At 36.1% G+C, this 27,830-nt stretch overlaps 2 protein-coding genes across 2 annotated transcripts; one reads left to right on the top strand and one right to left on the bottom strand.

Moving 5' to 3' along the window:
- Positions 1 to 8,529: 8,529 nt before the first annotated feature.
- LOC145113488 (uncharacterized) lies at positions 8,530 to 9,800 on the bottom strand. The gene is made up of 2 exons (XM_079049566.1): positions 8,960 to 9,800; positions 8,530 to 8,849 (listed from the first exon to the last, which is right to left on the bottom strand). Exons 1-2 carry the CDS (start codon positions 9,798 to 9,800, stop codon positions 8,530 to 8,532), a joined length of 1,161 nt encoding a protein of 386 aa, XP_078905692.1.
- A 13,839-nt stretch (positions 9,801 to 23,639) lies between these two features.
- Positions 23,640 to 27,259, top strand: LOC145116612 (uncharacterized). The gene is made up of 7 exons (XM_079052938.1): positions 23,640 to 24,282; positions 24,958 to 25,265; positions 25,362 to 26,045; positions 26,117 to 26,245; positions 26,319 to 26,522; positions 26,598 to 26,798; positions 26,888 to 27,259. The coding sequence occupies exons 1-7, from the start codon at positions 24,012 to 24,014 to the stop codon at positions 26,990 to 26,992; spliced, it is 1,902 nt and encodes a 633-aa protein (XP_078909064.1). The 5' UTR covers positions 23,640 to 24,011; the 3' UTR covers positions 26,993 to 27,259.
- Positions 27,260 to 27,830: the final 571 nt, after the last annotated feature.

Genomic DNA, 27,830 nt, shown 5'->3' with positions numbered 1-27,830 from the left:
TAGTCTCTATAAGAAGACTAGTGTCCCAATTTTAGGCCAAGGGGTTCCATATATATAGTGTATAATTCCAAGGGTTATGTGTAAACCCTAATTCTTACACTTGGGCTTGTAATGGACTAACACTTCATGGATCCTTTCATAAGCTTAGCCCATCACTAATCAATCATGGATTATTAGCCTAACTTATATGTATCATTGATTTACACAATTAGCCCCTATATATTTAATTAGTCTCTTTTGATCACTAAATTAATTCCAAATTAATTCTTGATCAATACTAATTAAATAATAAATCTCTTTCTCAAATATCCATCCTATTAGATTGTTCTGGTGAATGCAACCCAAAATGGACCATGCTACTCTCGGGTCAAGTACATACCAATTATAGTTATGGGCTTAGACACCTAATCCAACAGTCTCCCACTTGGATAAGTCTAATAACTATAACTGCAAGTACGACTTAAAACCGTCTAGCAATTGTAGCTCTTAAAAGCCGTTGTCGTGCCATTTTAGATAAGGGATCATATAATCATCTGTTCTTCAAGATATCGAGCGGACAAATACATGGAACATATTCATACTTCTTGTCCAACAGTTTGTTTCTCAATTTCCGATTTGTTTGACATAGAACTTAATTGAACACATCAATCGATTTCTGATCGGGCCCGACACATAAGTCAAAACAAAATCATCGAGGGGCCCAAGATATCGCTTTTAATCCTCCCAGGATAAAAGGAACAGATAAACTTCGACTTATATGCTTGTACTAACTACTCGTTAAATCATACACAATAGCACGTTTTATAACATCAAGTTACTGATGCGTTTTCGCTTCCATGTTGGAGAAAATGTTTTTATGATTGTTTGAAGTAAAACCAACACAAAAATCATTTGTTGCTTGCTAATTTGAGGATCCTTTACTTAATCAATAAATTAGTCAACTAATCACCATAAGCACATTTAAACTCATTAATAAAAAGATACTAGTACTAATAAGATGTTAAAACACAAAAAATTCTCGTAAAGATTCAAGAAAAATTTCATGGAGCCTTCAACATTCAACAAACATTCAAAGGATTTCACCAAATTCAATCAAGATTAGTTTAGCCTAGCATGGCTAAACTCAAGAAACTAAAACTAAAGTAAAATGTACCAAACATGTAGCAAGATTTAGAGATGAAAATATGATGTTCTTCCAAGTGTTCTTGGCCTTCAAAGTCTTCAAAATCTCCCGAGAAAGTGCTCCAAAATCAGATGTAAAGAAGTGTGGAAAAGTGGCACACCAACCTTCCACGTATAGCTCAAAACAAGAATTCCCGGAAATGCCCCAGCAGGGCCTTGCGCGATGCGCATGCTGTTGCGCGGGTAGTCCGCTTGCTTAATTGGACTCTTTTGTGATTTGGGCTTTCAATGACTTAGCCCACTGGCCCAGAACGAATCCACTAAGCTTGTAGCCCAATATTCTTCATGTTTTCTTCAATTTAAGCCTAATTTGGCTTCCCCAAATCATCTATATCTCACGTACTCGTCGATCAATAATTTACGCATGCTCGAAAATTCACCATTTTCTTCTAAATTCAAGGTCCATCTTCCTCAAGCTCCATAGCCACTAGCCCACTCCATGCATCAACTCCACTAGTCATCAAGCCGATAATCCTTGTTGTCCTCCAAATCTAATTGCTTTCCATACGTCCCGAACATTCCCGCTCCACTAGTCTCCTTGAAGGTAATGCACTAGCATATCGAAATATATATTTTTTTTTTCTATCAAGAAAACTTTTTGACTCGAAATTTGGTTCCCAAAAGTATGTAAGTGGAACCGAAAGATAATAATAATCTGAATGGTCTAAATTGTGAAAGTGACCATGTGTGGAGCATAGAGATGTAGGCCCCTTTTCAAACTTGTGATTTTCAAAATATAATAAAAATGCCCAAATGTAGGCTAAAAGACTCTCTAAAATCCTAAGGAAATCGCAAAAAAATATGGTGATGTAAAGAGACTGGATATGGATTCTACGCGGGGACAAGCACGAGTGCTTCATCCTAACGATTCAAACATGATCAAGTGTGATCCTCTCAGCGGTATGGACCGCAGGCTAAAAACATCCATTGCTATAGTATACACAGTTGTTAGTATTGCATGCATAATTGTTCATGAAAACTACCTGGCCATGATCACTTACCCCTTTAAGCTCCAACAGTTGATCCCAAGTATGAAGTCCCAAACTGCGGCCTAACGGTCCCGGTTCGATGTGTGAGATAGCAACAAGATCCTGGATCAATAATGATACAATAACTATGAACCTGTTCCATGGCGTCCAAGGGGGTGAGAATAAAGAGATAACAAAAATGCATGAATCCTAATGCCCTAAGCTAAATGTTATGCAAAAATAAAAAGTGGAAAAGAAGAAAATAAAATATTTTTGGAAATTTATAGGATAATAATAAAAAATGAATGAAAATTAACCTAAAACTAATATGTTATGCAACCTAAAAAAATGCATGAAAAAGTAAAAGGGAATACCTCACCCCAAGCTTAAGAACAAGCATTGTCCTCAATGCTTAAGGTGAGGGCAGAAATGACCTAAATTGGAGGATCATGCGGCAGAAAATGTCTGTGGCGGTAATGGTAGTCCCACATGTCCTGGACCTGACGGGAAGTGGACAGAAAATATTGCTCCAGCCTACTAACGCGAGTTGTCACATCCTGAATGTCACGAGTGTTCTCCTGAGTTTGAGTGTTGATGCACTGAATGGTGAAGAACATTGTGGCGAACTGGTCAAAGAATGTAGGGGGATATATGGTGGGATTTAGTGTCCCCCCTGCTGTTGCGGCTGATATTGAAGCTGGTCAAAATGTTATGGAGGGGCCTGGAAGTGGTCCTGTGGATACATGGGCTATTGAATCGGTGGTGGCTGTTATTCAAAATGGTCTTCAGCCTTGGGGATCTCGTCATCATCTTCTTCGTCCTCTTCCTCTGCTTCTTCACCCTCATCATTGTCAAATTCTAGAAATACACCCGCTTGGGTCAACTGGTCTGGAGGAAGCCAAGTTTCGGGGTCGTGTGAGTCGAATGAAGAACCAATCCAACTCGAAAGGATGTAAACCGCGGTTTTCTCAGAGTCTAGCCAATTGTACGTGTGGGTTCCCTGATCAAGCAACATCTCGATCCGAATGAGAGCGTCACAGTCTAGCAGGAAGTTAGGTGGGTTATTGATAGGTATGTACTCAGGAGCAAGGAAGTCTAGGCCGATGGCTCGACTTATGTTCGCGATAAGTCCCCCATAATGTGCTAACGTATGGAGTCATACTTGTCTAAGAAGAAGGCTGAGAAACTGGGGTGGCGTGCGTGTCTCATGCTTTTGAGGAAAAAGAGTTCAGATTTGTTAATTTGACCGAGCTCGAGACGCTCGAAGATGCTTGTTGTGAGAACTCGGTGTGCAATTCGCCAAGAGGGGTGAACGATGTGCTTGGCCCGCTGTCAGCTTGGGTTGAAGGAACTGAGACCAGAAATTTGCATCCAAAAGTGTGCATCCGGGTTACGTAGGAAATTTTGGTACTCTTGATGTTGTGGGTAGATGTAGTGTGGAGCATGGATACCCATGATGGAAGCAAGCCTTGTATATGTGAGCCTATGGTATTCCCCTTTCAACTGGAGTGTGAGGACTCCCGCCGCATCGTCTCTAGCATATGTGCTAAGGAATTCCATTGTGGGTTCCTCGTAAGTTATGTCACAGAGTCTAAGAAAACCACGCCAACCCAATTTTTGGAACAAAAATGACATACCATCGTGCACCCCAAGCTTCTTCATGGACCCTTTATGGTAGAATTTCGTTGTCCGGATTGTACGGCCCAGAGGTTGGAGAGATAAGCTTATATTTCAGCGTTTGTAAGGGAAGGATCGCTTCCCTCTTCTCCTCCCTTTTTTCATTTACCGGCTGTTTTGCGTGATGTACCGGCGACATCCTTTTGCGGGTTAGGATCAACGGATGATCCATGGGAGCGTGGCCGAGTTGCAGTTTTGCCCATTTTAAGACCTACAATGACAAAAACAATCCACCAAAGTAATCTCTCCCTCACCATTCTCAAAATAATATAACAATGTTCAAATCGAACACAAACAATTCCAATAAGTAATTGCACCCAACTTTTGACAATTCAAAACGGTTTTAAACAACACCACTCGGTTCCATTTGACAATTCCAACAAAAATTCGGCAGCATTTCTAGTCAAAATGAACAAATCCCAACCAAAGTTTAAACATTTTTTCAATCAAGTTTCCAAGAAAAATTGACCAATTTCAACCATTCTCAAACCAATCTTTCTAAATGATCCGAGTAATAACTAACGATCATAGGCAATTTTCAAAGCATAATTGGTTGCAATTATTATATTAGAGCAATACAATGTAATAAAAGCCAAGGAAAGAAGATACCCGACTCGATCGTTTTTTTTGTACCCAACAATTGAACTTGAACCCGAAATCCGCTACCGTGCACCCCATCTTAGTTGTTGTTCATAGATGCCAAAATACAAGACTTGTTCAATAAAATAATATTTTCAACTTGATTCTTGCAAAAAATTCCGGCGGCAGCTCATGGTAGCTCAAAATTTACGATGAAATTTTTGGTGAGATTTTCTGGTTTTGTTCGGTGGGATGTATAGAGCTAGGAAAAAGAAACACTTTGGTGGTGACAGAATTGTGAGAAGTGGTCGGAGTTGGCCGGAAAATGGACGGAAAATGGCGAGGTGGTGGTGGTGGCGCCCCTAATTCCGGAAACAGATCGGGAAATATTTTGGGTGGGGTTTGTAGAGGAGGAAAAATGGTGAAGAATGGTGGTGGTCTCGCGAAATTCCAACCGGTAGAACTCCGGGAAATGAAGTTTTTATGGGAAGTGGGTGTTTGTGTTCTTGAGTTCTAGAGAGGAAATGGTGGAAGTGTTGTAGGGTTTAATGAAGAAGAAGAGAAGTTGAACATTCTAATCTATTGGTCAACAAGGGTCAATTTCGGTCAATGTTGGTCAAGAAAAGTCAAAAGGTCAACTCATTAAAACCTCTGGTCAACACTTGGTCAAATAATACCCTAAAATAACCCAATTTGCCCAACTCCGTGCGCGGGTCGCGCAGGTCTTCACACAGGTCGCGTGGACCATGCAGTTACGAGATGGGTCATTCTTGCATGCTTGAGTTCGGCCGCGCACCCCTGCGCGGGTCGCGCAGGCTTCAGCTCCTGGTTCCCGTTTTTGCTCAGTTTTCTTCTGTTTCTTCACTAGTTCTTGCTTTGGAAGGTCCCAAACACCTACAAAACTTATTTCTTCAAACATAACTCTAAAAGAAACATCAAAACATCTTCAAAACTTCTTTATTCGAATTCAAAGACATGAAAGCACAATGCTTTCCAAAAATGCCCCTCTTTAACGTCTTTGGCAAGACGTCCTCCTAGCTTGATTTAACACGACAGGACATCCAAATGGATGATTTCAAGAGCATTAGCATTGAAACCTTCATAGAATGGCTTCAAACGGTGCCTACTGACTTTGAAAATTTGTCCCGTTTCTTCACTTTGGATTTCTACCGCTCCGTGGTCAAAAGTTTTTATTACCAAAAAAGGCCCAATCCACCTTGATCTTAACTTGCCCAGAAATAACTTCAATCGTGAATGGTAAAGTAAGACCCTATGTTTCGGTTCAAAATGCTTCCGGGTGATGGACTTGTCATGGAAAAGCTTTGTTTTCTCCTTGTAAATTCTCGAGTTTTCATAAGAGTCATTTCTCAATTCTTCTAACTCTTGAAGTTGAAGCTTCCTATGTCTTCCCACTTCATTGACATTGAAATTTCATTGCTTAAAAGCCCAAAATGCACGGTGCTCTAGTTCCATGGAAAGATGACATGGCTTTCCAAAAACCAACCTAAATGGAGACATGCCTATCGGGGTCTTGTAAGCGGTCCGGTAGGCCCATAAGGCATCATCAAGCCTCAAACTCCAATCTTTTCTTGTTGGGTTCACCGTTTTCTCAAGGATGAACTTCACTTCACGATTTGAAACCTTCGCTTGACTGTTTGTTTGAGGGTGATAGGCGGTAGAGATGCGATGGGTTACATTGTACTTCTTCAATAAAGCCTCCATAATCTTGTTGCAAAAATGCATCCCTATATCACTAATCAAGGCCCTAGGCACACCAAATCTCACAAAAATATTAGACTTTAAAATTTTGATAACCGTTTTGGCATCATCCGATCTTGTGGCTTTGGCCTTAACCCATTTAGAGACATAATCAACCGCGAGTAAGATGTAAACGTTTCCAAATGAGACGAGAAATTGACCAATAAAATCAATCCCCCATACGTCAAAAACTTCACAAACAAGGATCGGATTTTGTGGCATTTGGTTCTTTTGAGAGATATTTCCCGTTCTTTGGCACCGCTCACAACTTTTACAAAACAAATAGCAATCGCGTGACATGGTTGGCCAAAATAATCCACATTCAAGAACTTTTCTCAAAGTTTGATTAGGTCCGAAGTGTCCCCCCCCCCCCCCCCCCCACAAGCAAATTCATGAAAAAATTGCAAAATGGATTGATGCTCTTGTTGGGTTACATATCTCCTAATGATTTGATCAAGACAATGTTTCCACAAATAAGGTTCATCCCACACATAGTATTTTGCATCATTTTAATTTATCTTTTTGAACACGTGTGAATGTGTTGGGGTACCTTTTGTGACAAAAAAGTTAACGATGTCGGCATACCAATGACTAGATTGAGTAAGGGAAAATAGATGCTCATCCGGAAACTCGTCCCGGAACGGGAGAGGAGTTTCATTTGAAGTTATCCGGCTTAGATGATCGGCATCAAGATTTTTGCATCCATTCTTGTCACAAATTCCCAAATCAAATTCTTGCAATAGTAAGATCCACCGGATGAGTCTTGGCTTTGCATCTTTCTTTGTCATCAAGTAATTGAGAGTCGCATGATCCAAATACACAATGACTTTGGTACCAAGTAGGTATTGCCTAAACTTCTCCAAAGCGAACACTATGGCCAATAGCTCCTTCTCCGTGGTAGAATAGTTGCTTTGAGCATTGTCTAGTGTTCTTGATGAATAGTAGATCACATTGGAGGCTCTTCCATTCTTTTGACCCAAAACGGCGCCTATAGCATAGTTGCTCGCATCGCACATGATCTCAAAGGGGAGATCCCAATTTGGTGCTTGTATGATGGGGGCGGATGTAAGCAACTCCTTGAGATTGTCAAAAGCTTCTCTGCACGCCTCATTGAACTCGAAATCAACCTCCTTTTGAAAGAGTTTGCACATTGGTCTTGTTATCTTTGAAAAATCCTTGATGAATCTTCGGTAGAAACCTGCATGACCTAAAAAAGAACGAACTTCCCGAACACAAGTCAGGTAAGGTAAGCTTTGAATAACATCGATTTTAGATTTATCTACCTCGATTCCTTTCTTTGACACAATGTGACCCAAAATAAGACCTTGACTCACCATAAAATGACATTTTTCAAAATTTAAAACCAAATTTGTTTCAATGCATCTTTTCAAAATCTTGGTGAGATTGGTCAAACATTATTGACAGGAGTTTCCATATACCGTAAAATCATCCATAAAAACTTCAATTATGTTTTCAACATATTCCGAGAAAATATTAACCATAAAACGTTGGAAAGCGGCCGGGGCATTACACAATCCAAATGGCATTCTTCGGTATGCAAAAGTGTCAAATGGACATGTAAATATAGTCTTTTCCTGGTCTTCCGGTGCCACCGGGATTTGGTGAAAACCAGAATACCCGTCTAGACAACAATAATGAGACTTCCCGGCCAACCTTTCTAACATTTGGTCAATGAAAGGCAATGGAAAATGGTATTTTCTTGTGCTTGCATTGAGTTTGCAGTAGTCAATATATACTCTCCACCCGTTTTACACACGGGTGGGGACCATCATACCTTTGTTATTCTCGACCACCATGATTCCTGTCTTCTTCGGTACTACTTGTATCGGGCTCACCCACTTGCTATCCGAGATTGGATAGATCATCCCCGCATCAAGGAGCTTCAATATTTCTTTCTTCACAACTTCCATCATAGGCGGATTCAATCTTATTTATGCATCCCGGCTCGACTTGCATTCATCCTCCATCAAAATATTGTGCATACAAGTGGAGGGGCTCAATCCTTTATTATCACCAATCGTCCAACCCATGGCTTCTTTATGTTCCTTCAACACCTTGAGGAGTTGCTCTTCTTCAAATTCGGTTAAGTGAGTGGAAATGATAACCAGAAGAATCTCGTTATTTCCCAAGTATGCATACTTCAAGTGTTGAGGAAGGACCTTCAATTCCAATTCCGATGGTTGAACAAGGGAAGGGATAACTTTGTATGAGTTGGGGGCAATTCAATTTGCTAGACATCAAATCTTGTGGATTTTTGTACATCAAAATTATTGACAAACTTCTCAACTTCTGGATCTAAAGAATAAAGCTTCAATTTCTCTGCTAGCTTCCCACAATCAAACCCTTAGCTTAAAATCATCTCCAACATATCACCATTAGACAACTCAAACAATTCTTGGGTTAGTGGTTCAACAACATCAACAAAATAAAAAGATGAAGCATCACTAGGATATCTCATAGCATCATAAATATTAAAGCTTATTGTTTCACCATCAAATTCCATTGTTAAACTACCCGCATACACATCAATCTTTGTTCTATCCGTTTTCAAAAATGGTATTCCAAGCAAGATTAAAGCTAATTTGGAGGAAACTTGTTCCCCTAAATCAATCACATAGAAATCCACCGAGAAGACCAATTGATTCACTTTCACCAAAACATCTTCTTAAACACCTCTAAGAAAAACACTTGATTTATTCGCAAGTGAAATTATGACACCGGTTTCATTTAAAGGGCCAACATTTAACGATTCATATATACCGAATAAGGCATGCCATTAATAGAAGCACCAAGATCAAGCATGACACTACTAAAAGTGACATCCCCTATCTTGCAAAGAACCATAAACATTCTTGGATCTTTGCATTTAGGTGGAAGTTTTCTTTGCAAAACCGCGGATGCATTTTCATTCATCAAAATATTTTCATTCCCTTTCAATTTTCTTTTATTGGTGCAAAGTTCTTTAAAAAATTTTACATATCTAGGGATTTGTTTGATTGCATCAAGTAATGGAATGTTTACCTCCACGTTTCGGAAGGTGTCCAAGATCTCCTTCTCCTCCGTATTCTTCTTTGAGGTTGCAAGTCGGGAGGGGAATGGTGGTTGAGTGGCTATTGGTGTCACTAGAGGGATAACTTTCTTTGGAACTCCGGCTTGTGCATAATTATTGACAATTGGATCCTCAATGGGAGTGATCTTTATTTCTTCATCATCTTCCCTTGACTTATTCTTTGAACTATTCTCTCCGGTTTGTTTACCACTTCTCAAGGTCACTATATTGACATTAGGATTCTTTTTGGTTTGAGAAGGTAGTTTTCCATGAGACTCCAACTTGCTTAAAGATGTAACTATATTTCCCACTTGTGCTTCAAGATTGGAAATACTAGTTCTTGTCTCTTTTTGCAATTGTTGGGTACTAGTGGCAAGAGATTTGACAATGTCTTCAAGAGACATTCCAGAGCTACTTGGTTGGGATTGAGGAGGTTGTTCGTGATGATGTGGAGGGTGTGGTTTGGGTTGATAGTGGGGTTGTGAATTTTGGTAATGGGGTTGTTGTGGTGGGTAAGAAGGTCTAACCAGTGCATTTTGAGGCAATGGTCTTGGGTTATAGCTCATATTGGGATTTGGCTTCCAACTTGAATTGTATTTATTTTGGTAACCGGATGGTTTGTTGTGGTAGTTTTGGAACACTCTCGTGGCATTTACATGTTCCGCATCTTCTTGAAGGATGGGACACATATCCATAGGATGTCTAATTGTTGCACATATTCCACAAACCATCACTTGTGGAGTTTATCCCAAGGCTAGCTTTTTGACAACGTATGTCAAGTATTTAAGTTGAGATTTGAGGCTTGATGTCACCACTTCATTAACCTTTTGATGCTCATCCCTCTTCATGTCTTGGCGTGGGCCAAAGTGCTGGGAGTTTGCGGCTATAGTGTTGAAGAGTTGTCTTGTTTGTTGAGGAGTTTTTTCTAAAGACATCTCCACCACTTGAGGCATCAACTAATTTTCTCTCCATTGGTAATAATCCATCATAAAAGTGTTGAATGAGGAGTTGTTCTGGAATTTGGTGTTGTGGACAACTATAGCACAAGTTCTTTAACCTCTCCCAATAATCATGGAAAGTCTCATTTTGACCTTGGCGGATTCCACAAATCTCATTTCTAAGGCTTGATACTCTTGAAGCGGGATAGAACTTGTCAACGAAAGCTCTTGCCATCTCGACCCATGAGTTGATTGACCCCGGTGGAAGATAAAATAACCAATCCTTTGCTCTATCGGCCAATGAAAAGGGGAATGCCCTTAATTTGATTTGGTCATCGGTTTACCCTTGTGGCTTCATGCTAGTGCAAATAGTGTGGAACATCTTCAAGTGCTTATGCGGGTCTTCATTTTCCAATCCACGAAAAGTTGGAAGCTGATGAACTAAACTTGACTTCAATTCCGAACCTCCTTCCAAAACGGGGTAATTGATATCGGTTGGAGTTTATGTAACATCGGTTTCCATCATTTGTCTTAAGGTTCTTTCGGGTGCTCCTTCTCCATCCGCCATTGCAAATTGGTTTATGATGGGTGGATTTTGTTGTAGGGGTGGTGTTTCGGGAATTTCTTGGCGAGGGTCGGGGCTAGATTCAGGTTTGGTGTCGCTAGAGGAAGCGGTTTCAACCTCCGGATCCCCGTTAGGGTTTGAAGTTTGACCACATTCTATTCTTCTTTCCTTCTCCAAACGTATTGCTTCTTTTTTAATTTCCGGATTATAAATCAAAGCACCTGTACGTTGAGATCTGGGCATAGAGAAACAAATTGATTAAAAATAAACCAATCCCCGGCAATGGCGCCAAAATTTGGTGGTTGTCGAGACCAACAAAATTAATAACCCTATATCTTTTACACTAAAATAGTGTATAGTGGTAAAGGGGTCGAATCCGCGAAGATTGGTTCAATTTTATAACTCTATGAAAATCTCTTTGTAAAAATACTTGTAAAATGACAATAAAAGTAAAAATGGAGGTTTTGGTCTTTTGAAATACTTGAAATAAACTAGAACTAAACTAATATTTAAATAGACAATTTCAACAAAAACAAGGGTTTGATGTCAAATCAATAAGAAAAAGATGGTTGACTTTAGGTTTCCTCACTTGAACATTTGGTGAATATATCATTAGAATCCAATAGTTCAATACTTGTTTTAAATCTTTAATTTGGCTATAGTAATCCAAGAACCTTGAGATTACCTAGACTTTTCTTAGTTTTTAAAATGGTTAGAAAAGCTCATAACAATTTCCTTAGTCAAAGTCATAGTTTCCATTAAGCATGTAATTAGTGAAAGTCAACTAGCATTAAGAACCAAAAAGTCACCAAATCTAAGAGGAGTCAAATGTTTTCACTTCCATGTTTGAGAAAATGTTTTTATGATTGTGTGAAGTAAAACCAACACAAAAATCATTTGTTGCTTGCTAATTTGAGGATCCTTTACTTAATCAATAAATTATCCACTAATCACCACAATCACATTTAAACTCATGAATAAAAGCATACAAGTAGTAATAAGATGTTAAAACACAAAACATTCTCATGAAGATTCAAGAACAAGTTCATGGAGTCTTCAACATTCAACAAAAATTCTAAGGATTTCACCAAAGTCAACCAAGATTAGTTTAGCCTAGCATGGCTAAACTCAAGAAACTAAAACTAAGGTAAAATGTACCAAACAAGTAGCAAGATTTAAAGATGAAAAAATGATGTTCTTCAAGTGTTATTAGCCTTCAAAGTCTTCAAAATCTCCATAGAAAGTGCTCCAAATCGAATGTAAATAAGTGTGGAAAAGTGGCACACCAACCTTCCCCATATAGCTCAAAACAAGAATTCCCGGAAATGCCTATGCAGGGCCTTGCGCGACCCACGTGTTGTTGCGCGGGTAGCCCGTGTACTGAATTGGGTTCTTTTTTGATTTGGGCTTTCAATGACTTAGCCCACTGGCCCAGAACGAATCCTAGCTTGTAGCCCAATATTCTTCATGTTTTCTTCAAATTAAGCCCAATTTGGCTTCCCCAAATCATCCATAGCTCACGTACTCGCCCGATCAATAATTTCCGCATGCTAAAAAATTCACCATTTTCTTCTAAATTCAATGTCCATCTTCCTCAAGCTCCATAGCCACTAGCCCACTCCATGCATCAACTCCACTAGTCATCAAGCCCATAATCCTTGTTGTCCTCCAAATCTAATTGCTTTTCATATGTCCCGAACATTCCCGCTCCACTAGTCTCCTTGAAATCTATAATAAAGCTCACGAAACTAGAAAGTACTCGAAATAGTCACAAAATAACAAAAAGGAAAATATGCATGAAGATTAGCTAAGTTATGAATAAAATACACTAAAATAAACTATAAAAAGAAGTAATAAAATGAAACTATCATTAGGCTATTTTACCTAAATCCCAACTCATCATCATCAATTAGACATGTACCCTCCATCTAGGGTTTCATCAAAACTACACAAGAAATCTTGTTCAAAATGGAAATCAAATGTGTTAAAACAAGTAATTCTTACCTTAATTCACAAATTGGTTACTGAAACCAAGTAATCTCCTCAAGAACCAACTCCTAGGGCTTAACTGGGGGTTTTTCGCACCTTAAGTGTGTGTTTTCAGGTTTGGTATCCGAATGCCCTGTTTAAAACGTGATTTTTTTATGGTTTGCTTGTGCTCACGCCGTGAGCATCAGGCTCACGTCGTGAGTTTCCTTTTTCCTGACACTTTTGTTTTATGACAAAACAAGATCCGTCGTGAATAAGATCAGGCATTGAACTTTGCTCACGTCGTGAGTACCTCTTTCTCACGTTGTGAGACATCAAAGTAAGTTGCTACAATTGTTCGCTTATGTAACTTGATCACCGTTCTTGCACTATCACGTCGTGAGCATGTCTTGCTCACGTCGTGAGCTCTCATTTTTGCTAGTTTCAACATATTTTGCTTCTTATACTATCTACTAATCTATAATGCCTAAAGTTTCATATTCATTTACGCAAGATCGCTCATTTAACCATAACTTATCACAGATATATCACAAATCATATTTATAACCAACACGATTATACTATAAATCTCAATACCACAAAACAAAAAATATAGGTATTACAGGCGGGCAACTCACAACGAGTGATGGTGAAGAAAGCTCCATGGAGATATGCACATGTGCACCAAACCCTAGTTGCCTCTCTTTTTCTAATGAGAGGGTTGCGGATCTTCACTCTGGTTTGAGGGTAGCAAATCTGCACTCTTCCCTAACCTTCTCCTTACCGTTCAAATTTACATTCCTGTTTGGATCCTTCGTCGAAGGAAACACAGGAAGCAAAACAAGTGCTTGAAAAGCTTGAGAATATTAAAGTGGATCTTAGTCAGACTTCTGTTGATGCTGTTGTGGAGGTCGCCAAAGTTTTATAAAAAGTGAATGAAAGATTGATTGAGGCTGTGGTTGGTGGTTATTTTCAGTGGAAAATATGAGCTTTGAACCGAGGAGTAGGTGGGGTGAGTTGATGGGTAGCAGTGATGCTCTATTTTTCGGTGATGGTATAGATTACCGGTGGTGGTGGTGTGGATTACCGATGATGGTGGTGGTCAAGTATTCTTCAACAACATAGAAAATAATTATAATACTTTTTAATAATTAAAAATAATCAAAATTGATAAAAATAAATAAAAAAAAATAAAAATAAAAATGGCATTATAGTCCTTTCATGTGATACAAGGGATAAAATGTTCAAAGTTAAACTAACGAGGGATGAAGCGTGCAACTTTTATCGACATAAGGGATGGTCCAAGTTAATTTTTGAAAATAGGGACTAAACACGCTTTCTCACATGTGCACGAGGGACGATTGGTGTAATTTATCCTTTTAAGTTATAGAAGATACTTGACCTATTGCTTTGTTAGATATGGAAATGAAATTTTACGTGTGACAATATAAAATGATCAAAGAACTAGTTTGGATGAGACCAAACTAAAAAATCAAGCCTTAAAATGGTGGCTCGAACTTAGAGGAAACCTAGGTGCTCGAGTCATTGAGATATTAACTTAGGTAAATTTTATGGAAAAGCTCAAGGAAAGATTTTGCACTGTGGAGGAAATTCGTTAGCATGAAAGATATTTTCTCGACTTGAAAAAGGGTCAAATGACCGTGGCAGGATACAATACCAAGTTTTGTTTACTGAGCTTTGTTAGAAGATTGGCAACAAATGAGGGCACCAAAGTTGATCAATATGCCGGAGGATTACATGGAAATTACAAAATAAACTTCGGGGAACTATTACTCTTGATTAAGCAACAAGGAAAGATATAAATCTTAAAAATACATTAGAGGAAAGAGACTAAGAAAAGTAAATTAGTCAAAACAATAAAATAAGAAGGATGAAAAAATGAAGTAAGAGCTTGGAAGAACGATCAAGGACTCATGAAGATATCACATGTCGTAAGTGTGGGAAGAAAGGAGATCATGCTAGAGAATGTGAGAAAGAATGATGTTATAAATGTCAAGAGTATGGCCATTTATTGGCAACATGCCCACAGAAGGTAGTTGAAAGAAATGGTGGCAGTAACGTGAAAGATACCCCTAAAATATTGGAATAAAGCTTCAAGACGTTAGTCGTAGAGACCTGAGAAACTACAAATGATGTTGAAGTAATTTCTTTAATATTTTTTATGATCAAAAGTCAATTAGATGATACCTTAAGCTTAGTATATAGTATAACCTAATAATATTTAGCTTCAAGAAGTGAATGCTTTAGTTGCTTTGATGATTATGGGATTGGATCATTCATAAGGGGTGGGTAATTGTAACATTCTCATTTAGGGTCTAGAAGTTTTTGAATATTATAGGAATAAAAAACTAAGCTTTCGGTTACCTCCATTAGTACCCTAGTGTTTGGTAATGAGAATTTTGGGGTCGTTGTGACTTAAGAAAGTCTAGTAACCATAAACTACTTAATAATAAGATTAAACAATGTATATTAATCTATAAGTAACATTTATAGGTGAGGACTAAGTTACTCATTCGGTTTGGAGTTGAAGTGAGGGTTATTGCTACATTGAGTTGAGTAGTCTAGCTTTGGAACACATATCCCCATAATACAATTTAGTTTGATTTGTGTTTTCTTTGTGTCAAATACTATATGTGTCTATTTATTGGTTACTATATGTACAAGATGTGTTATTCTTTGCTAGATGTTATACTTTCCTATCAAGGACGTTCTTAATTAATGAAGGCCATGATTTTATAAAAGTGTTTTAAAATGGGGGTTTATTTAAGCATATTGATATGCTTTGAGTTATATATTGATTAATTGGTATTCTTTAGTTATAATTAGTCCAAATTTATATACTTGAAATATATTTGGAATATTCAATAAGTTAAAGTTATATTGGGCTCATATACACTTTGGAATTATATTTGAGTTCATATGCACTTCAATTGGATACATTTTTATCTTGATTTTATATATTTAGTATGATTATATATCATTTAGGATATGAGATGAGACTAAGGTTTTGATCTTTGATGTCTGATTGGAAGTTATGTTTTTGGACCGATTTTTGCATCTGTAAACTCTGAAAGTGATTAAAATAACTTTTATTAAAGGTTATTTTAGATTGGCTCATGAAAGGGATGATTCAACACATTATGCTACCTGTTTCCAACTATTTATGTTTCATAATTTCCACGTGTAACTATTTATATTCTATGTGTGCATATGAGTATCCATAAACATACAATTGTTTTGTTATTGACCAACATATAAAAACCAACTGTGTTTATATCATTTGAGGGTATAGGGTGCGATAACATGTATCCTCTCACTTTTTGCCTACCACATCAACAACATGTAGTCCACCCCCCCCCCCCCCTCCCCTCATTCTCCACTCTTTTCATCTTTCACCTAGGAAATGGTCACCTATAATGTTTTAAGCTAAAGTAACTTGTATTGTACAAATGATGAAAGCATATGTATGGAATAAAGATGAGAGGGTGAATGTGATGGTATTCCACCTCATAAGGAACCGAAATGCAGTAATAAGGGGGTCTTCACCACGGTCAAACACTGAATATAGACTCATCGTGGTGGCCACCACATGCTACACCCTATAACCCAAGCTTGAACAAATATAGTTATAAACTAACGAAATATGTAATGAATCATTTGATAATTGTTAGATAGTGGGTTCTTCTATTTTCATTTACTTATAAAGCCGAAAAAATATCATTTTATGTTAATTTAAGTAAATGGACCAAAAAGCGCACATTTCTCATTTATTTACTTATAATACGATAAACTTCATTGATCTTGATAAAAAAAAGTATTATTTAAATTATTGGGGCATATTTGGTTAATGAATTTGGAGGAAAATGTGGTTCCCAATAAAAAAGTTATATTTGGTTGACAAAATTTGTAACACTTGGGTTTTGATTATGTTTTTCCATTATTTGTTTGATAGTTTTAAAGTCTAAGAAATGGTAGAAAACAATGAGCGAATTAGGAGGCAAGAAGGAATTAATTGCAAAATTTTCAGTAATTAATTAACCTAGAGGCACCAGGGAGCTCATAAGGGGGCACGGTGAATCCAGACCCATGGGTTGATGTCATTTTCTCTGGATTTAAGCCTATTTAAGAGCATTGAACCATAGGACTTCGTCATTTTCAACCTACCCCCCCCCCCCCCAAGAACACCTCTAATGAAACCCTAGCCTCTATTGAAGTGTTTAGAGCTCATCATTTCTCTTAAATCTATTTTGGTGCTCTTTTAGTGATCTTTTGGTGCTCTAGAGTGAAGGAAACAAGAAATAATGTTCAAGGAAAATTTGTATTTGAAGTATCCAACCCTCTTTCTTCTTTTGGACATGTAAGTCACAAAGTTCCATGCTTTATTGTATTTCACCTTTCGATCTAAGAGTATTTGGAGTTTTAGTTCGTTATTTGATGTTTTGGTCCCTTTAATGGCTTAATCCATGGAGTTTGGACAACTCCACGGTCTTTGAGTTATGTTCTACTTCAGATATGATGTTTAGGTGGACCAGAGAGCAGGGCCGTTCCAAACTAATTTTGGGCCCAGGGCGAAAGAAAAAAAATGGGCCCTTAATATACACAAATGTCATCAAGTTTTTTATAATAAATCAATAATTGAAAGAAAATTACTTGTACTATCTTCTAAATATAATAATTTCCATAAAAAATTTGGGTCCCTTTAAAAGATGGGCCCTGGACGGTCGCCCCTATCGCCCACCCTCTGGGACGGGCTTGCCAGAGAATGCATGCAAGAGCTTTCTTTACTCTATACATGAAGAAAAATGGGTTTTTTAACATTTCTTGACTTAGGGTTCTAGATCTAGTTGGTTTGTGGAATTTTAATGGATAAAGTCGGAGACTTTATCCATCTAGACATCATTTAGATCCATATTTGCAAGTTAGAGGCTTGGACTTAATGGATTGAGTCGAAAATGCTTGTTGAATCTGGAAAGACGTGTTGCATCTTTTGGATGGCGCCCAGGTGCCTCTGGTGCGCGTCTTAATTGTTTGAAATCTTCCTATTTTGTCCCGTAGAGTGCGCTATGTGCCTAGAATGGGGCGAGGGTCACCTTTTGACATAAGTGTTGACTTTTTTACTTTTTTGACCAAGTTTGACCTTGGGGTCAAACTTTAGGGTTCGGGGTTATAAACTGAGGTTTGATGTTTATTGATTGTTTAGGTGGTCCGTGGGACCAATCTTGCAGGTTTCGTGTGCAATTATGATTTCCAGGTTTCAGCAAAGTGATTTTCTCACTATACTATATATCACAATATTTATCCTATGTGTGTACGGTCTTGTTATGTTATAGTGTGTTGTTAGGTAAATATACTAGTTTAGTTAGTTGCATGTTGTTGTGAATTGTTTGCTTGTCTGTATTTTATATATGTCGACATATCTTATGATGAGTTGAGGGCGGTCCAACTATGTGATCTAGACCAATACACTTAGGGCAGACCAACTTTATGTTGAAGACCAAAGGGGTGGACCAGCTATGTGCTAAAGACTGGGGCGGACCTGCTTATTGTTGAAGACCAAAGAGGCAAACCAACTTTGTGTTGAAGGCCATTAATTTGTATAGATTGTATGTAGATTGTTGTGTGTGTTATTTTGCGAAACTCACTAAGCTTTGTGTTTACAGTTGTAGATTAAATGCTTTCAGGTACTACAGATGATCGTGGGAAGACGACGACGTGTCTGTACACACACATCAACACTTTATGATTTGAGATTCTGCAATGTTTTATTTATAACTCTGATTTTGGATTTTGGTTTATGAACAAGTGATTTTATCTTAACTACAACTTTATGAAATTTGGGTATTTGTCTTTATTTAAAAATGAAAAAAGTTGTGAAAATTTGGGACATTACAAAATCAAAGAAATTTGAATTCTTAAAATTCCATTAAAGTTTGTGGTTGAATGAATTGGAGCTCTTTGGCTAAAAGAAAAGATCTTAGATTTTATTTATTATGTTTTTATTAAAGAGACAGAAATATCTCTCATATCCTCCTGATTTTAACCATGAGTAATCAAAGACAAAACTGTAAAATAGTCCATATGGTTAGCTGAAAATTGTCACTGTGATCCAAAAAGGTTTGGACTAGCACCAGAGGTCCAAAATTTTCATTTTGTTGCGAGTTTGGTCCAACTTGTTTTGAACATTTTTATGATGACAATTTTGCCCTTATTTTTTTATTTCAAGTTTATTTATTTATTTAAATACTATTCTGATTAAAATAAAATGCCCACCCACCCCCACTCTCTCTTAAAACAAGACCAACTCTAATTGATTAATTCTTTGAAACACGCCATAAAAAGCTGAAAGTGGGTTGGTTTCTTCCCTTTTCATTTGGACAAAATGTGAGGAAAAGGAAAACATAACGAAATTATCATCAATAAAGATATATGTTCATTCATCCCTAGTTCAACACTCCACATATTTTGGGATTTTTCATTTTTCTAATTTCAAAAACCTCACCACTCACCAGCAATGAAGTTCGGGAAAGAATTTGCTTCGTAGATGATTCCAAAATGGCGTGAAGTTACAACTACCTTAAAATTATCATAAAAGACGCTGACGAGGCGACGTCATTGAAGAGAAAGGTGTCGATTTTCAGAGTCTTCAACAGTTTAACTAGTCGTTATGGTAACACTAATCCTAGGAAAGACAAAGAAGGATAGAGATGAAGCTCGAGGTCATCGGAGCCACATCAAACACTATCTCCGATTAGGGTTTCGTTGTCACTGCTATGAAGATCCATTTAGGGTTTTGTCGTCGCTTCAAATTTACCCCTCTCACCGTCGATCTGAAGGCCCTCGCTGCTATTAAAATCTATATCTCTCACCCATCTTTTTCCTACATACGACATTGCCTTTCCTCTACTTCTGCTGCTGTTTCTTCTTCGTTGTCCTCGGGTTCGTTGTAGTGATGGTAGTGAGTGGATACAACGTCGTTGATGGTTGATATATCGACGGTGTAGTTGGTGTTGTTAAGCCAGCCTGGGGCATTGGAATTAGAGAGTTGTAGAGGGTTTATTGGTTCAAAGGTTATTGTGGGGTTTTCTTTTTGGTATGTGTTTTTTTTTTCTAGAGAGAGAGAAAGGGTAGAGAATGGTGGTGCGGGTGAGATATATATATATATATATATATATATATATATATATATATATATATATATATATAGAGAGAGAGAGAGAGAGAGAATGGTGGGTGGGTGGGGTGGGTATTTTCTTTTTTCTTCTTTTTTTTATTTCTGTTATAAAATAATATATAAAAATAAAATAAAAAGAGAAAATTTTATTTTTTATTTTTATTTTAATCAGAAAAGTATTTAAATAAATAAATAAATTGAAAAGGAAAAAAGTAAGGGCACAATTATCATTATAAAAAAGTCCAAAAACAAGTTTGACCAAACTCGCAACAAAATAAAAAGTTTGGACCGCTGGTGCTAGTCCAAACCTTTTAGGACAAAAATAACAATTTTCAGCTAACCATATGGACCATTTTTGCAGTTTGGTCTTAATCAAATTAAAAGTTCAAAGACAAAACTGCACAAATGGTCCCTATGGTTAGCTCCAAATTGCCACTTTGGTCCAAAAAGGTTTGGACTAGCATTAAAGATAAAAACTTTTCATTTTGTTGCGAGTTTGGTCTGTTTTAAAATTGAAAGAGGTTAAAATGACTTTTTTTGCCCTTGTTGTTTGTTTTTTTATTTTCTTTTTATTTCGTCCATTACTTTTTAATTATAAAAAAATACAATTAAGTCTCTCTCTCTCTCTCTCTCTAACCTTCCCTAACACTTTTCTTTTCATCTTTTCCAAGACTGAAAAACAAATCTTCATCTTCTTCCCAACGTAGGAAGCCACCACCCAAAACCCTAGCTCCGGTGAAATAGGATGATGTTCTCAGATTTTCGCCCTTTTCTCTTTCTTTTTCAAATCTGCTAACTCTTCTCTCCCTCTCTCTCAGATCTGCAAACCCTATAAACCCACCTTTGTGATGCTCTGTAGATCCACAATCCCACCTGTAGGAGGCGATGATGAGGGAAGTGGTGGAGACATGAAGGTGAGAAACACCTCAGGCATAAAGAAAGTCATTGAGGCCGGTGATGACACTTGTGATGGCCGCTACAAAGAACAATCTAGGAAAATATGATGCCACCCTTCGTCTTCATACGACCAAGCATCAACAGATCGAACCGGAGAAAGACATTTCCGATGGTTGTTCATATCTGAAACCTCCCTCCCCAACGATCGCCGCTTTTTTTACTTCGTCTTTCCAGATCTAATCTGTAGCATCATCGTCACCGTCGTTGATGGAGATCTCACCAACGACAGTGATGTTCCAGATCTGCGACCAAGGGCGGTGGCTACGAAAGATAGGTTTAGGGTTTCCAGATCTGCAAATGATGGTTGAAGGCTCGACGGTAAGAGGTGTTCGAAAACGGATGTGCGTTTTCGATGGGGGTAATAATGAGATGAAGGTGACGCTATAGGGCAGTCAAGAACAAAGGGTTTTGATTTTGTGTTTATTGATGTTCCAGAGAGAGAGAGAGAGAGAGAGAGAGAGAGAGAGAGAGAGAAGTATTTTTCTTTTAATCTTAAAAATATTTAAATAAATAAATAAACTAAAAAAAACAAGGGTAAAATCATCATTACAAAAAAGTTTATATTAAATTGGACCAAACTTGCAACAAAATGAAAAGTTTGGACCTCTGGTGCTAGTTTAAATTTTTTTGGACCAAAATGGCAATTTTGAGCTAACCACTTAGACCATTTGTGCAGTTTAGTCAAGTTCAAAACATATCATGATCATTTCTTCTACCTACACATACACATCTTCACACATAAATACATACATTTTTTTAAAAAATCTTTAAGTTTGCTTTGAACTCCTAAGTGAACGACCATAGAGGTTGTCCCTAACTCTCGTGTTCAAGAGTCCTCTTTAGTTATTCGAATATGCACTCAACACCTCTTACTTCAGAATATAACCAAATGAAACTTAGTCCGTCTTGAATAAAATAATGACTACAATAAATGTATTGATGACATTAAAATCACTAACAACTCAATGTTTATTAATTGCTTTTATCAATGCAATTTTGTATTTTCGTTTTGTTAAAATTATCTTTTTTATATATTATATGAAAATTCAAGAAAAAATATCTAGGTTTGAACATGCAAAATTTTAATAAATGAATTTTTTAATTAGATAGATATTTTTATCATTTTTATTAAAAATGACATAAGTTACAAACGCTCAATAAAATATATTTTAGTTATATTATATAATTTTGCTTTATTTTTTTTTATTTTTTTTATTTTTTTTACAAATTTACAAACCAAACATAAAATATATTTATTTCAATAATATCTTTTTTCTTTTTAAACATTTTCCAATAATTTTGCTTTTTATATTTTTGTCATAATAATTCATATGTTGGTAGGTTTAAATTTTAATTAATGTGTTGAAATCATTTATAATTAAATAAGGTTTTTCAAGATAATTTGGATTTAAAATCATATAAAACTGTTTGTTATTAGTTTATTAAATAATAAAAATTTATCGGATCATGATACAACAAATTGTCGACACTCGACACAAACATATTTAAATACTATATTCTTAAACATGTTTTATTATTTGATTATAATAATTTACTGTCACTTGCTTTCAAAATAAATATTCTCACGCCGTAGTAATAAATGGTTGATTCTAAGGTCACACTTTTTACCCATTACTCATAAATAAGGTAATGTGACTATGGTAGTTATGTTTTACATTTGATAGAACAAAACAAACAAACAAATTAATTAATAGCATAAAATGAAAATCACTAAAAAAATTTCTTAACTTGCTATATCACCATTGTAGTAGTGTAAGTTTTAATCACATTTGAGATATCAAATGTATTTTAGTCTATCGAATTTATTTCGATTTTTATTTAACACATGCTAAACTAAAAATAGGGGGCATAGAGGAAAATTCTTTCAAAAATGGGTGGCTTTTATTGACCAAAACAAAATACAAATGGTTAAATTGGAAAAAATTCAAAGTATAGTGGTTTTTATGTGTATTGCCTATAATTTATGGATGCGAAAAAAATGTTTTGAGGTTTGAGGCCATGTAACAACTTCGAAAACTTGAATTATATACGAATAATGATCTTAATATATTTGAAATTAATTCAAAAAATTGTTTTTTTCATTTCAATGTAAATGAAACTGTAATAAATAAATATTTGTATTTTAGTCTATCGAATTTATTTCGATTTTTATTTATAAATAAATATAAAATGTTGTTGTCTAAATGAAATCTCCAACTCTACTCTATTTTGTTACTATATTCAAATTTAAAATGTAAATTATATAATCTTCTTACGCTCTATTTCTACATTCTATTTTTAAAGGGTATAATAAACTTAAAGCGAAGTTGGAGGCACTTTAAACTCTATTTTACATTTTAAAAAAATTAAATGTATTTGTAGATACTCTAAACAAAATATTCAAATATTTATTTTATTAACATAATAATATAATACTTTTAAATACTTATAAAAAATGACAAAAATATTTGTATATCAGTTCAATCTTATTCTACTATACTAAAACATACATGATTAGAAATGCTCTAAATGATATATTTGAGTAGTTATTTTATTATTGTAATAATACAATACTATCAAATACTAATAAAAAGTGATATAAATATTTGTATATCAATTTAATCTTATTCTATTATATTAGATAAAATAAAATACATGGTACCCAACCTCTCTCAAAATTTATATTGATATTTTACTAATTTGGTTAGAAATGGAATCAAATGACTAAATTAATAAAATATTGTGAAAAAAGAAAAAAAAAATGATTTTAATTCAAAAGAACACTCCCTCGTTGAAAAAGCACGGGAAACAACAACCAACAAGAGAGAGCTCTCTCCGTCGAATTTCCACCAGACTCCTCCATACATCGTCCCCTTCTTTCAAACCCTTTTCAAATCCCTCTTTCGCATTTTCAAGCTCTCTGCAAACCCTAGCCATGCCGCTCACTATCCTCTCTGTTTGAATTACAACAACCGAGAGGTCCGTCGTTTCATTCGCCGGCGACCGCTGGGCTTTAGATGGCTGAAACGCTGTCGTTTCACGTGGCATCGGCTAGGGTTTTCAATTTTTTGTTCCTTCAATCTCAGATCTCCTGGGGACCCACTTGAATCACCGATCGTCGAAATTCGAAAAAGTAAGGATTGAAATTGTTACCGGTATGGCTGCCGGAAAGGGAGGGTTGTTTTTTGAGAAAATATGGAGATTCGTACGGACGATATATTTCATGGTGGTTATGATGTCGTCGTTATTGGTGTTATCGCTTCCTATTCTGGTAGCAATCGGTGATATTTTGGTTCCTTGTGTTCTGATTTCGAACTTTACCTGCGTTAGATGCTACAGCTTCAAAGAGCATCTGAATAGATACTCTTTTAGAAGTTCGTTGACCGATATTCCCGTGGTTTCAGTCGTCAGATCTCTCATAATCACCTGTATGTATGCAAGTTTATTTCCTTGTGCACATTTACGATTCTTATCAATCTTAATTTTTTTCTGTATGGCTGCCTGGCGTATTCTTTTCTATGGGCATTTCGGTTCATATGCACATGCTTTGATTATTGGTCGAACTCGCAACCATCAACATCACAATTCAAATATTTTTCCTGTTTGTTTTGTATTATTTTCTGTTGTTTCTATCAGTTATGAACTCCATGCTACTGTGATGTGCATTTTATTTGCTCAGCACTGCTTGAAGACGCAAGAACAGAGTCTGTGCTCCTGTTTGAATTCGATTTAGCAGTTTTTATTGTTTTAATCTTTGATTTATCTCGTAATTTTCTTTAATTAACTTTGTACCTATAAATTAAGGTTCATAGCAGTCTGAAAAGTAAAAAAGTACTGTTACACGTCTCGATGACAATGATGTTACAGTATACACACTTGATAGCACATGGGTCTCTTAAAATCATCAAGTTACCTACCCTTTTTTGAAACCACTGATAATGGTGTGGTTAGTGGATTTGCTCTCATCGTCTTCCTTTGACCTTTTTCTTTAACTTCCATTGATTGCTATCTACGTTTAATCAAATGAAATAATCACCGAAAAGAAAAAGGATTAAAAGCCCCTTATCTTTGCTTACACCTTACCATATTCTTTGTTATTTCAGGTGTTTATATGATCTGTGATAGCCCTGTACTCTCACACGGACAGTATCTTGGAACAGTGACATTATGCTCTGCCTTTTCAGTTCTCCTTTTATCCATTAAAGTCTGCATTTTCACTGTTAATTCACAACTTGAGGCCGAAGCTTCATCATCTCCTTCAAGACAAAGACTCCATTTAAAGAAATCATGGGGGATGCCTGTACTCTTTCTGTCTTCTGTCGTTTTTGCCCTTGGGCATACAGTCATCGCTTATCGAGCAAGTTGCAGAGCAAGAAGAAAGCTCATGCTTCACCGAATTGACCCTGAATCAGTAAGTAATACTCACGTACTCACTTATATATATTAAATGCTTCTGCTTATTGCTTCATCTGGTTTCTGATTTCTGAATATAATTTCTAATACTTAGGTTCTTTCAAGCAAACTTTTATTTACAACTGGGTATGCTAAAGTCCCAAGATCACCAACACCTAGTGCTGGTAGAACACCAAAAAGCGACAGCGAAATCAGAAGAAAACCATTCGGAGGGCAAAATCGGAATGATGGCGAACTTCCAGTTAGATTCCTATCAGACGTTGATAGTCTATTTATGAGTTGCCATGGTGTCACTCTTCACTACAAACTCACAATGCCTAATCCACCTTCACGTACTCTATCCTCCACTCTACTCGAAAGACCTTCCATAAACGTTATCCCAAAAACACAATATCATCTTCGAAGGAGTTACAGCAATCAACTCCACACATCTCCCCTTTATGCCCCTCTATTAGATGGCACCACTTCCTCTTTAGAAGAAATTCCCATTTTTAGCCTTGATGAGGGTACTAATGAGAGTGTGATTAGTAAAACTAAAAAACATGTTTCTCATTCACTCGAACAAGTTCCTGAAATCAATGGGCAATTTGGGATTGTATTAGTGCATGGATTTGGAGGAGGGATTTTCTCATGGAGACATGTTATGGGTGTTTTATCTCGTCATGTTAATTGTATTGTTGCTGCGTTTGACCGACCTGGATGGGGGTTGACTTCTAGACCAAAACGACAGGAATGGGAAGCTAATAATTTACCTAACCCCTACATGCTTGATACACAGGTGATGTATAATGTATTTTAAATTATAAAATACCATTTTATTCTTTATTGATCAGTTTAATATTATTTCAGGTTGATATGCTTTTAACATTCTGTAAAGAAATGGGGCTTTCTTCTGTTGTTCTTGTTGGTCATGATGATGGAGGTCTTCTTGCTTTAAAGGCTGCACAAAGAGTGAAAGCATCCGGGAGTTTTATTGATGTAAGTAATAAGTTAAGTATTTAACCAGTTTTTATTTTTTTAATTTCTCAACTAATGTTTTATTTATTTTCAGGTGGAGATAAAAGGTGTGGTGTTACTAACAACAAGCTTATCAAGAGAAGTTGTTCCAGGGTTTGCTAGAATTTTGATGCGTACATCTTTAGGGAAAAAACATTTGGTTCGGCCTTTACTTAGAACAGAAATTTGTCAAGTTGTTAACAGAAGAGCATGGTATGATGCTACAAAGCTAACAACAGATGTTTTAAGTATCTACAAGGTATTAAATTCATATTTTTTTAAAATTAAAAAAAGTATATTGAATTTATTGTTTTTTCATGGATGATGAAAATAGGCACCACTATGTGTAGAAGGTTGGGATGAAGCATTACATGAGATCGGAAGATTGTCATCTGAAACAATTCTTTCACAACAAAATGAATCGTTGTTGGTGAAAGCAGTGGAGGAGTTGCCACTTTTGGTTGTTGCAGGAGCTGAAGATGCACTTGTTCCTTTAAAATCCATTCAACTTATGGCATCCAAGTTTGTAAATTCTGTAAGTTTTTTTCTTTTAAAAAAATCTAAATTTATAGCATTTTAAGTGAATTATATTATTTATGTGAGTGGAAAATATGATACTTGCAGAGATTAGTTGCAATATCTGGATGTGGGCATCTGCCACATGAGGAGTGTCCAAAGGCGTTGCTTGCAGCTGTATTACCATTTATTACCAAACTGTTAAGCCAATAGGGTGGGGGATTTGTAATAGGAGGAGGGAGAGGGTATTTAAGTAATTTGTTTGATTTTTTTTTTTTTGGAGGGGTTTGGTTTTTATTCACCTCAAGAGGTAGAGTCCAAAGTGGTCTTTCCTTTTGTGTAATTTTGGTAACCTAGTTTCAACTCACGTACGTGTAATTTGTTTACTCCTTTGTGATTCAAATTGTTTATAACAGCTGCTGTTGAATCCAATTGTTTGTTATACAAAAACAAGAATATATGCCAAGTCAAATTTCTCTACATACATGTCAATGTCATTAATTAAATCTAGAGTAATCATATACCTATTATGAACAGGCTAATGTCTTACCTGGTATAATTCCAACTCTGAAAAATAAATCAATTTTATTATCGTCAAATAATTAGTATCTTTATTAACTTATTAAATAGTACATGTTTGAAAATTATATAATAGTGATTCCTTTTATATTAAAAAATTTAATCAATTAAACCAAATCAAACTAACATATTACTGTATTTTGTCTTTCGTTTTAGAGACACTTATTGCAAAAAAAAAATAGTAAAAATAAACTTCTTTTATCAGTTTAATGAATTAAATCAATTAATCCAGGTATATAATAATATATAAAAATGTTATACATTTACTATTTTACGTTGTTTCCTTTTCATATTGCTGATCATTTTTTTTATAGAACTGTCAAATACACATACACAAACATCCTACTCTAATTTTTTTACAACGACAAAACATAATAATCTACTCTTAAATTACCCATCAATTACACTCATGTTCCGGATGAGACTTAAAACTCTTGATCTCATTAAGAGAGACATCTCACATAACCACGAA

This window comes from Lactuca virosa, chromosome 5, assembly GCF_052849685.1.
Source record: "Lactuca virosa cultivar CGN04683 chromosome 5, Lactuca_virosa_CGN04683_v6, whole genome shotgun sequence".
Lineage (NCBI taxonomy): Eukaryota > Viridiplantae > Streptophyta > Magnoliopsida > Asterales > Asteraceae > Lactuca > Lactuca virosa.
Note: the sequence above shows the minus strand (reverse complement) of the source record. Positions and strands in the feature narration are given on the sequence as shown.